Here is a 12,866-nt window from a genome sequence, read left to right as displayed (position 1 = left end):
TCAGATTTGTTTGAACTATTTAAGTCTTATTTTGGTTATTATTATTCATGAATGCCTTTGTTTATTGAACAATGGTGTCTGCTATTGGCCATTTTACACAAACAATATAACTCAAGGCTGTACGACAGTCACCATGTAGCGTTCCAGTATTTCATGGCGCAAGCAACGCCACGGTCATGGGTTTTATTCCCAGGTAATGCATAAACCAATAAATGTACACCTTGAATATGTAAATCTAAACACATCAAGTAACTGATTTCACCATGTCTTTTTACTCTTAACTAGAGCTAGACGATTAATCGTTAAAAGATTGAGATCTCGATTCAAGCATTCATGCGATCTCATTCCTAAATGACAATGATTTGTCGGCGTCTATTAAATCTTTGACAAAATCACACCGGAACATTCAAATCTGTGTTTGCGGAGAATCACAAAAAATCATGATTCTCAATTTAACCTGAATCGTGCAACTCTACACTTAACTGTGGTAAAATCATTGTAACACTTTGCTTTTATCCTAATGAATCACGATTCAAACAGTGACTATTATTGCTTGCAAAGGAGCTGCACTCTCCACAATCACTTTCTCCCTCACCACCATAAGATACTCTCTCGTCACATCAACAACATTTTTATAATTACACAGTCGCACCACACTCACTCAGGATTTCCACAGAAGACGAGCCAGTAAACCTGTTTTCAACATCTTGACATGAAAGCACTTGCCACACCGACACCTTGTTGTGCACATTTAGGACAACTTGTACAATAACAACCATAAATAAACCCATCAAACTTCTGGGGGTGGGAGTCGAGCGGCTTTTACATGGAGTGTGCTAATGCTACATAGCTTCCTTGCAGAACTAAGCATGAATATTTTGGAATATATGGAACATGGAGCTTATGAAATAAAACAACAACAACTGTTCAAACACCGACAGCTGACCCTTATTACAAACCCAATCAGACGCCAAAACAAACTGAGGTGTTATAACATTCTGCTCTTTGCAATTGTCTGCCTGCCTGCTTTATCACAGCAACATTTCAAATGCTAATTCTACTTCTGTTAAATGGAAATAATATCACCAGCAAATAAAAAGCAGCAGTTTTGATTGACAAAAAGAAAAGGAAAATATATATAACCTCACTGAATATTTTCCATTAAAGGGATGGTTAAAAATGTTCATTTTTGGGTGATTGGTCCAAATTTATTGTACAATTTTTATATTCAGGCATCACATTATACTGAGTAGAATGTGCAAAACTCCAAATACGTACTATACATACAAATCACTGCAGTTTCCACAAAGCTCAAAGAAACTTGTAGAAGCAAGCTAAAATGTTTATGGCTCAGGAGATTCACATCGCTTTTGATTTGACCCTCATCACGTTTAATGACAGATAAAACAGTTTGGAACAACATGGTGGATAGTAAATGATGAATTTTCACTCCTTTAATGTACATCTAACACATGCACAGCCAGAGTGTTCATTATCCTCTAGTCATCATTTGTTAACACTGGTGAATTCAGATAATACTGTAGTTAAACAGGTCTGGTCTGTTTTCTGGCTATTTATATAAGATGACCTTACAGGCTGTAAGAAGGAAAGGAGGTACAGCATGTTTTTATTAAGCCATGAAAACATGGCTTTATTACTTGAAATGACTTGAAGAGAAGCGCTGTAATGGTTTGCTTTGCAAAGATGTGCCTTTTTCCGTTCAGTGCTCCTATAAAAAATAGCACACATTCACAGAATTCAAAAGAAGGTACTTCCTTTCAGGTTTGCCATGGTTTCCAGGCGGAATTGGGGTACTTTTAAACTGTTGCCCCGGGTTGGGCCACTTGAACCTGTAAATGGATGATCTATACAGGGGTCATTCACAACTCTTCATACCTCTATTTATGCAAAGAAAACAGATTTATTACAGTTACCTTTCATAATGCACTCAAAGCGTGTGTTACTATTCATACGAGGAAAACTGCAAAACCGTGAACATCTCTTGTTATAGACCAGGATCAGCTGAAATAATTGTTTTATTTCTTTAAATGTTTTTTTTATGTATATATATATATATATATATATATATATATATATATATATATTAGGGCTGTCAAAAGATTAATCACGATTAATCGCATCCAAAATAAAAGTTTGTGTTTACATAATATATGTGTGTGTACTCTGTATAATTATTTTGTATATATAAATACACACACATGCATGTATATATTTAAGAAATATTTGCATACATATACTGTATATATTTATATATAATTTATATTATATATAAATATATTTTTTTTTATATAAATTACACATTTTTCTTAAATATATACAAGCATGTGTGTGTATTTATACATACAAATTTAATTATACACAGTACACACACATATATTATTTAAACACAAACTTTTATTTTGGATGCGATTAATCGCGATTAATCTTTTGACAGCCCTAATATATATATATATATATATATATAATTTGTTCCATAGTTCTAGGTTAGTTCATATTTCTATAGTTCTATTTATATAATCTAATATATGTCATCTAACATCATTTCTGGAAATATCCCATATGTTGTATGATAACATGCTAAAAAATTAAATTAAATTTTAATAATGGATATTTGAAGCACAAATCTGTTTAAGATCACGAATTGAAATGTCAAAGGAATTTTCTGAACACTGAACCCTGATTCCTTTCTGTTTGTGCAATCAGTGACACCTTACTGACACACTTGGATTGTTGTATCCTTGGCAAAATTATTTATAAAGTAAAGACTAAATGACTTAAAACAGGATTATATGATTATAGCAACGCCTTAATATACTTGAGTAGTCCAACCAGAAGCAATGAAGGCATGTGACATTTGAACTCATGCACAGACACACACACACACACACACACACACACACACACACACTAATGCAAATTAATGGCTGGCTGCCCAACACACTACAGTATGAAGCTTTTTAGTCAAATTTTTATTTTATTTTTTTTACTTTTTTTTGCACAAGCAGTCAAATCTGTGAAGCACAAGAGCTTCTCTGTGCCAGACTTTACAAAGTGAGCTTGCCAAGCCCACAGTTCTGGCCCTATAAACGCATGTCTAAAATAACCACCACACCATCAAATTTTTTAGTATCTAGGTATAAAGTTTTGCAGTGGTTATGTTTAACAATTTAAACATCTGCCTTGGCGATTTCCAAGGCAGATATTGACTTATATATTAAGGAGGACTATATTAGGGGGAAGCACAGGCGAAGCACTGCTACTTGGGGCGTGATATCTCTGCGCCCAAGTAGCAGTGCTTCGCCTGTGCTTCCCCCTAATATAGTCCCAAGTCAATATCTGCATAGGAAATCGCCTAGTGTTAATCTGCATCGCTATTTGTACCTGTGAATACGCAGGCCACAAGAAGTAATTAGGTGGGGGTTTTTTTTATTTTTTTTATTACTTTTACTCAGGCCATGCTAGATGGCAACAAAGGATTCCATTCATTATGCTAAGCTAAGCTAGCGCCGACCCTGTCAAACTAAAACAATGCATGCACTGAGACAAAAATGCATTTGCCCACCTATCTAAATGTAGGAAAGAAGGTGAATAAGCCCTATTTCAAAAAACGGTGGAGTGTTCCTTTAAGTTAATCCATCTAACTGTCATTGCAGCATGCAAATTTTCCTGCTATACCACACACCTAAAAACAACGAAACAAACAGAAAACAAACAAACCAACAATTGTTAATCTGGGTTCAACAAAAAAGCCATAGGCCAACGCTACATTTTTGGAATATACATGCATTTTTTTACCTTGAAAACATAAACGTTTGGTTTTCTGTGACGTTTTCTGTGACAGATCAAGGATTCTGCTTCTGAGTTTTTTTTTTCCGGAAGAATAAGTTAACAATTAGAAAAACAAAACAGTAATGTTTTGCTATAACATGCATGTTATGTTTTGGTTTAGTTTCATTGTGTTTTGGTTGTTTTCCTTGTGTTCCTTAGTTAGTTTCCTTGGTTGTTAATTAGTTCAACGCACCTGTTTCTGTTCAGTTGATTACTCTTCCATGTATTTAAGCCTTTAGGCCTGGGACACTCTGCACGATTCTCAAATCTTAATCGATTTAAAAACTGTGGGAGACCACAGACATAAGGGCAGTTTCAACCGATTTTAGCATTATAATTCTCTAAATGCACACAAGCAGAGCAGAGCATGATGATTTCTTGCTTGACTCACTTTGTCTCATGTGGGCTCTTTGCTGTCTGTCTGACGTGATGAACATAACAATGGCAGCAGAGCCTTTTGAAATCTGTGCATCACACCAGAGTTGTTCCCCAAATAATGCGTGATACAACTGCTGGTTTCAAAGAAGATGTCAGCCAGCAAATATCAAACAAACATGTTTGATATTTACGATTTGGGATTGTGTGGGCTCCGACGCGATCGGGAGCAGTAAAATAATTGTAATAACACCGCACAATTGAGGATTTATTTGGACAAAAAGTCGGTAGCGAGAAGCCTAGAATCAGGCCACACCCCCAAGATCGTTGGGGGTTGCAAATCGTGCTTAAAATCTTCAAGTGTGTGGCCTGCCTTAGTTTCCTTTGTATAATTGTTAGGTATTGTGGTTGTGTTTATGTGACTTCTCCAGCGATCTCCTGTGTGTTAGTTAGTACAAATAAAGACTGTTCCTGTTTATTCTTCGTTGTGCGCTCATTTCAGCCACAGTCTCGTTACATTTGCCATGTATGCCATCATTTTCAGTCAAAAGGGTTTGTGAATGTATGGCTGAAAATGATACATTTGTGTAAAATGATCATCTAAAATAATAAATTATAAATCTAAATAGAATTTTTGTATGTTAGGGAAAGTGACAATGTTGGCAGGGAAAACATAAATCTCAAGCTGATTTTTTCTTCTTCTTTTTTTTTTTTTTTTTTTTTTTTGTCGAGCTCTGCTAATATAGCCATGCATACACAGTGCCAATTGAGGTAGTCTAATATTCATTATGTTCATGACTATCAAGAAAAAGCACCATAAAAGTAGTCTATTTGTGAGCTAGATTCCAAGCATTCAATGCACCGTACAATAGCTTTGTATTATTTATGGAAAATCCAAAACCTGCAATACAGCATAGAAGGCATATCAATTGTTTTTATTATTATAATTTATAATTTCTCTTTTTGTATGTCATGAAAAACACATCATACAGATTTGAAACGACAATTTAGAACCAACTGTACCTTCTCAGTTTATAAAGGGGAGCCCTGAGACCACCACAAAAGCTCCATGGCTGACATCCTCTTTGAAACGAGCAGTTGTATCATACATTCTTTGGGGAACAACTCTGGTGTGATGCACAGATTTCAAAAGGCTCTGCTGCCATTGTTATGTTCATCACGTCAGACAGACAGCAAAGAGCCCACATGAGACAAAGTGAGTCAAGAAAAAAATCATCATGCTCTGCTCTGCTTGTATAAGAGGCCACTCGATAAAAACGTGGGTTTTTCTTAGACATTCAATGGCGAGATGAGGTTTTGTTTGCTCTTTTGTTGATATTTACAAGCTACTAAATCTTGATGTTGTGTTGTCATTGTTATGTGCCCTTATAGACAACGTTCTCTTTTGTTAGATGAAACATTTTGTTCCTGTTAGGTGTGAATAACTGAAACAGTACTGCTGGATGAACAGACTAACACCCCTTTTAAAGGAATCTGCCCAGTGTGAAATCAACCTACAATGGCGCCAACATTGTTAGTCTGACTAGATCTGACAAATCTAACAGACAGACTGTGAAAACATTGGCACCAGTTGAGGAGCTCAGACTAGCGGTATGATGTCTATCTACTTTGGCTTCCATCTGTCTAGTGGTTGTCTTGGTGACCCTTTTGAGTTTGATTGCATCCAGCGTGTTGGCCTTCATCCTGTCCAAGAAAAACCTTCACAAACTGTGCAAATGACGTGCTCTATATGCAATATGAAAATACATTTTGCACCCATAAAATCAACTCATCCTCATCACTGACAAACCTCAATGATCCTGTCATGAACACGCAGTCCGGCCTTGTCAGCTGCTCCGTTTTCCACTATCTTGGATATATAGATCCCATCACTGATATCTTCATGCTCCTCTGGTTCCTTAGATAGAAGCAAATGTTGAAAATTAGACAAGCTAAAGGGGTACTTCACCGCTGGCAAAATGGGCTTTCAATAAAACGTAGCTCACTCGACAGTAGAAAGGCGAAAACATTTTTAAATCTGTGTTACCTGACTAGAGAAAACAGAGAAAAAAAGGCTGTGGTCTTCCCTTTTGCCAAATAGGTAGGAAAACTTCAACACCCATAATGCATTGAGCATGTTGCCTTGGAGCTGTCAAAAGTCCGCCGGATGATGCAAATGCGTAAATGACTTTTGCTGACAAATAAACATGAATTTCTCTGTCCAGGTAAGACGTAGGACAAGTAAACATTGTTTATTTACATATAAACTACCGGCATTGTAACAATACAAATCGGGTTGAGTTACAATCGGGAAAATTACACTTTAAAGGTGAAAATCAAGTTTTAAATGTTGATGTGGTGTTTTTAATATGCTTTAAGACAAACCATGTGCAAATTCATAAGTCAACACCATTGCTGAGTATTTTCTCCTTAAAATTGCAGTGGAAAAAGACGCGGTTGAAATCTCTGATGTTTATTTGTGGCAGTTTTTCAATGTGCTGGCAGGCTTTAGCATATCATTAACTATGACCACTCAGAGGCAGTGAAGTCTCAAGAGAAGCCAGGTTATCACATATTTTTCTGTTGATATGAAAAATCGGGTACATTTTGCAATATAGCGGGTGAATTATGTATATTATGTATATTACAATGTCATGATGAACTATATGCCTTTCTCCACTGACGTTTTAAGTTTCTAAGAATGCTGATATTCAGAAGGACTCTGACTCTGAGATGGCGAACGGGAACATAGTTTGTGTGGCATTAGCAACACATTATTAGCTGTTTGATAACATAGTCACGCCAAAGGCTAATCATATTAATTACCGTTATGTGTCAAACATAGAGAGCGATACATAAAACGCATTACCATTCTGATACATCGACTCGTATACGACATTGTATAAGTGAGTGGAGGGAGGCGGGGCTCATTTGCATATTCATAGTTACTGAATGAGGCAAGGGTGTAGTTACATTCAAGCTATTTTAATTTTAAGGCATGAATAATTTTTTTCACAGGAATATGCCATTATGGTGATCAAAGATGAGTTTTAAGGGATACAATTATTGACTACATGGAGACTCTAAAGGTGCATTAAGCAACTTTTCATGTTAAAAATACCCGTTTTCTAACCCATACATGCTTAAACAATTGCCTGATGGGCTGAATGAGCCCTTCTCTGATCACTGAGATTGTCTCTATAATCCTGTAAAGTAAAATAAATAAGAGGGATTCGGGCCGGAATTTTAGACTGGGCGTGACGTCATGCGCGTTCACGGCACGCTCACATAGCTATGCCTGGCAGGTTTGTGTATTCGCCGGCATTCTCCGTAGAAGATGGATTGTAAGAGACCTGCTTATAGTTCATTTCAAACACCAACGCAAACTCCACGTAAGATAAAAAAAAGAAAACTTTTGTCCGTGAGCATGCACACCTCTGGTTGCAGTTTCGCTTGCCGCCAGAGGGGGCATAGTTCTGCAAAAACTCAGAGACTTGCTTAATGCACCTTTAAGTATTTTTTTCAATAGCTTAAATGTCAATTCAAGAAATCAATGTATTGTAGATATTCTTTCCTTACGACTGTCACCAACGGTTGCAGGAAACACGATGATGAAGATGAAGATCAGGTATAACGTCTTTAATAATCCACTCAATAGGCTAGGTAATACAAAACAAGATAAACAAACGCTATGTGTAAACGTGACCGGACAAAGGATGTGTGTTTGGTGTTGGTCTTTATAGAGGAACTGATGGAACTGATGGCAGACGTGGTGATTGTGGAGTGTGTACAGGTGGTGACCAGAGAGGATTATGGTATGTCTAAACTATTAATGGTAAAAAAAACCCCTGCCAATTACTTTTAGATCAATAGCTTACAATTAAAAATCAATAGCTATTTTTTTAACAAAGCAAAAAAATTAGTTTAATTAGTATTAGTATTTTATTTTATTTTTTTTACAGTTACACAACAGAAGACTTTAATTAGTCCAACAAAATGTTCAAGGACTTTTCTGTTTTTATCTTGTACACCCCTTCACGTTTTTTGGCTCTGTAAATTAGAGCATTCTGGGAATTTAATTAGAATGTAAAAGGCATTCAATTAAATTCTGAATGGTCCATAAGCCTGACTTCAAGGGCACGCTCTCTATGCATAAATGTATGTACAGCAAGGATAAACTTGCATGAAAACAGGTTAACTGAGGCTGTCCATTAGGAGTGAACAGGTGGTAAACAGCCTGTGGTGAATCTCCACTAGATTAGAGAAGAGAATGTGATGTGAGTGAAAGCCAAACCCACAGCTTGCTCTCTCCTCTCCACTTGGACACAATCTATGTGAGAATTTAATGGCTCCCACGCTCGCATTTCACACAGTGTACTCGAGAGAAATGTGTGGAGCTCAAATAGTGCGATCTGCAATTATCTTTTTTACACATGGCTTAGTTGCTGATTTTGTTTTTCTTTCTTACAATGGAGGGGTTGGTTGAGTTAAAAGACGAACTTTACACTTAACATGCATTTCATTGCATTACCCTTCTATTTCTGTCATATGTATATATATCCGTATAATATATATTATACATCTATATAAATACGTAATGTACATTCTTTTGTCCATTCATTTCCATTGTATGGAAATAAGCAACTTGAACATTTGCTAAATATCAGCTTTTATGTTCCACGGATGGATAAAGAATAAAAATGATGATTAAAAACCATATTATACATGGTTCTTTGCAAAGTAAGCTTACGCACCTCACACAATCTTCCTCCGATGATGCTGAATCCAAGCGATCCTGATGTTCTGTGTAGGGTGACTTTAAGGCTCCTTGTCTCTTCTCCCTGGGATAGGACAGGAAGAGAGAAACAGAAAGAAGACATATTTCAGACGCTGCAACAGACTGCTATACAGCAGGTTTCAACACAGCTTCACTGACCACACTAACCATCTCTCCCCTAAGAAGCGGGGCTCTCTCCATTAGTTACCCAATGAAACGGAAAAGCCACACGAGTTTCAGGGTATTTTCATATATCAAGCAGTGAAGACAGATCACACCCTCAGAGACACCTGACAAAATCACAGTAAAGGTACTATAAATGTCTAAAAATAATTTATGAACATGTGGCCAGGCGTATATCACACTCACGACACAGTGAAGTATGCAGAAGAAATTGCAGAGGAATTAAACCACACTTATTTCCTTCAGATCAGGGCGAAAATACAAATATCTGGTAGTTTTATGGAAGGTAGGAGATTTGTTTTAGCGGCAGGTGTGGAAAAGGGTTTATTTGAGAATATCTACTGTTTTATGACGGATATCAAAATGTCTCAGCAGCTGGGTGTGATCAGCTGTCATGAAGCAGATGTGCCCGAGTGGAAATCAAGGCAAGGCCTGTGACTTTTCAAGAATGACAGACTTAAGATAGCCTTAAAATATCTGAACTTTAAGTGAGTTGTCTATCAAACATCCCTGGCAGTGACATCCCCTGCTGAAACAGAAGCTGCAGGCGGAAATCTGTCACAGTGAGTGAGACAAACATCATGAGCTCTTGATTAGAGTCTGACTCTTTTGTTAAAGGGATAGTTCACCCAAAAATGAAAATGCTGTCCTCATTTACTCTCCCTCAAGTTGTTTCCAAGCTGTATGACTTTCTTTCTTCTGCTGAACACAAAAGAAGATATTTTAAAGAAGGTTGGTAACCAAACGACTGATGGACCCCATTGACTTCCATAGTAGGAAAAAAAATACTATGGATGTCAATGGGGACCAGCAACTGTTTAATTACCAACCTTCTTTAAAATATCTTCTTTTGTGTTCAGCAGAAGAAAGAAAGTCATACAGGTTTGGAACAACTTGAGGGTGAGTAAATGAGGACAGCATTTTCATTTTTGGGTGAACTATCCCTTTAACGTATTATGTCCCTGAAGTCCACAAGACATGCCTCATGTCAATTCAATTAGACTTATGTCTTAAGTTTGTTGGTTTCACAGACTATCCTCTCAGAATGCCACTCAGACTGCTTGCATAAGATGAGAGACACCATAATTATGCATCTCAATACAGAATGAAGACGTTCGAGTTTTGTTTCTTTTGTTCAGATCTAGATCACTCAAGTGTGAATGCTTTAAACTGACATGAAAATGAACTGACAATGCTGGCTTGGTGGCAGTGAAGTGTTTTGAGTGAAGGGAGAGTAATGAGAAATGTAAAATCAGAGGCTTCCAGAAGTTGTTTTGTAGTAGAATCTTACTGTATACATTGTAAATAATGTAAAAATGCAGAAAAAACCTATGTGACACATCACATGTGATTATATTTTATATCAACTATTTAGCTTTTTCTCATTTATTCTATCAATAATGTACATTAGGGTGTTTTGTGTTGCATTTTCTGTTATGTTTATTGCATTATTTTAGTGTTGTGTGTTATTCTAATGGTCTTCAGTCTGTGTATGACCCTGTAAACGTCTATATATGAGTAATGGTCATGGTTTATGGACAGGCTACTCAAGATGAACTGATTCATCATGTGGCTTTCTATCGTACCATCGATTTAATTATGTTGGTTATTAGTATAATTTAAGGTAAAAAGCTGATTTTGGTATGCTAATGCTAACTTCAGAAAAAGATTTGGTTACAGAGGCCCCAATATGCCATCCTATAATATCTGAAACATCTTCATATTTTTGTTGTAGCTCTTGAGGCAAGTGTTAATATTATACAATATATTAAAGGAATAGTTCACCCAAAAATGAAAATGATCCCATAATTTACCCTCAAGCCATCCTAGATATATATGACTTTCTTCTTTCAGACGAACACAATCAGAGTTATATTAAAAAATATCCAGGTTCTTCCAAGCTTTATAATGGGAGTGAATGGTAATTTAGATTTTGAAGCCCGAAAAAGCCCATCCATCCATCATAAAAGTAATCCACAAATGCCTTAATAAATACCGTCTGAAGCGAAGCGATGGGTTTTTGTAAGACAAATATCCATATATAGAATAGAATCGGCGGCTCTCGCAAAAACCATGTATCTTGTGAATGTGCGCAAAGCTGTTGTCGGAAACTAGTGATTGTAGTTTATAAAGTTTTAAATATGAATTATAATTTTTTTACAACCCAAGGCCTTTTCTAACCCACTGGTTATTTTATGATGGATGGATGGATGGATGCACTTTTTGGAGATTCAAAAACTCTATTTAATGCCATTCCAAAGCTGGGAAAGGCCAGGATATAATTTAATAACTCCGATTGTGTTTGGCTGAAAGAGGAAAGTCCCATACACATGGCTTGAGGTTAAGTAAATTATGGGATAATTTTCATTTTGGGGGAACTAATCCTTTAACAGCAATTTCATTCAGATAGTTTGTTTTCAGAAATTACATGAAAGCCATTAACTATAATAGCCTACATGTTGTAAATCCAAAGATGCCTTTTTGTTTTAGATAATATTCCATATTTCAAAAGAAATACTCTTTTCTTTGCTTTCCTCAAACCATTAATAGGCCTTGTCATCACTTTCCAGTTATTAATCTGCACTTTTGAGGGGTCCCATGGCCTCACTGTCAAAATGTTCACATCATGTTGACAATATCTTTGTTTCCATCCATTTCAAAGGACTTGTTTTTAAGAGTAGCCTATTCTTAGTTTAATCTTGATCCATAATTAAATTCAAAGCGAAAAGGTAATACAATTTACAGCAGTTTCCACTTTGATATGACTTAGCCTACAAATTTAAACGTGTCTGTTTTTTTTTGTTTGTTTTTTTGTACAGTCCACTCCATTCACACCATATCACACCATATCACGATACTGACCTTATCAAGAGGCAACAGGCATCTGTTTGACAGCGAGTCAATCCTGCTCTTATACTCGGTGATTTTCTTCTGAAATGTGAGCGCTGTGATGTGCAGCTCGCAGTGGAGAGCAGAGAGTTTGGACAGGAGAGACCTCTCTCTCTTACTGAAGCTCAGGGACTGACTCTTCAGCTCTTCCTCCAGACTCAGCGCTTTGGTTTGGAGGAGACAGATGTGTGTCTTAAGTGCTTGGAGACAGCTGTGGTCCTCCGACCTCTCCTTGAGGCTCAACACCAGTCCACATCCATCCTTACAGACCTCCACCGCCCTGTGCTCGCATCTCTCCCGCATGTGTGAAGCCACATCCTTCAGGATGAGCACCGCGTCGCATCCTTCATTCCTGCATCTGACCGGAGAGAATTCGCACATCTCCGCGTGCTCTGAAAGATGCTGGAGCTTCATCACCCGGTTGCAGCCTCGTTCACGGTGGTCGCATTTGACGTCCAGCTTGAGAACGAGGTTTTTGAGGGGCAGGACGTGGTTTAGCTCTTTAGTGGTGATTTTTTGGCACAGGACAGGGCAGCTGCTGACTTTGGAGAGCCACTGTAGAGCGCACGCGGCGCAGAAGACATGTCCGCACGGAGTGCTGAGAGGATCCTCTAAAACTTTCCCACACAGTTTACAGATTAAGTCCGGGTCCACGGGACCCTCAAAACGGTCTAAATCAAAGCCCATACTCTTGACGTGACGTACGGGAACGACTCCGAAAGAAGGAAAGAGCTGTCTTCCCAGTTCCCACGCGGATGAAATGAGAGAATAAACTACTAGTTTCACTCAGGTC

At 37.4% G+C, this 12,866-nt stretch overlaps 1 protein-coding gene across 1 annotated transcript in view; it reads right to left on the bottom strand.

Moving 5' to 3' along the window:
* Positions 1-12,866, bottom strand: part of pdzrn3a (PDZ domain containing RING finger 3a) — a gene marked incomplete at its 3' end in the record, with an annotated part of 24,406 nt that extends 11,540 nt beyond the window's left edge. Inside the window, exons 1-3 of the mRNA XM_081387477.1 lie at positions 12,047-12,866; positions 8,979-9,065; positions 6,035-6,142 (exon numbers count right to left, since the gene is read on the bottom strand). Of these exons, the coding sequence (XP_081243603.1) occupies positions 6,035-6,142; positions 8,979-9,065; positions 12,047-12,760 (909 nt within the window). The 5' untranslated portion in view covers positions 12,761-12,866. The remainder of the gene's footprint in view (positions 1-6,034; positions 6,143-8,978; positions 9,066-12,046) is intronic.

This window comes from Scardinius erythrophthalmus (assembly GCF_964197995.2).
Source record: "Scardinius erythrophthalmus genome assembly, chromosome: 15".
NCBI classification, from domain to species: Eukaryota; Metazoa; Chordata; class Actinopteri; order Cypriniformes; family Leuciscidae; genus Scardinius; species Scardinius erythrophthalmus.
The sequence above is the reverse complement of the archived record's forward strand: the minus strand, read 5'-3'. Positions and strand labels throughout refer to the sequence as shown.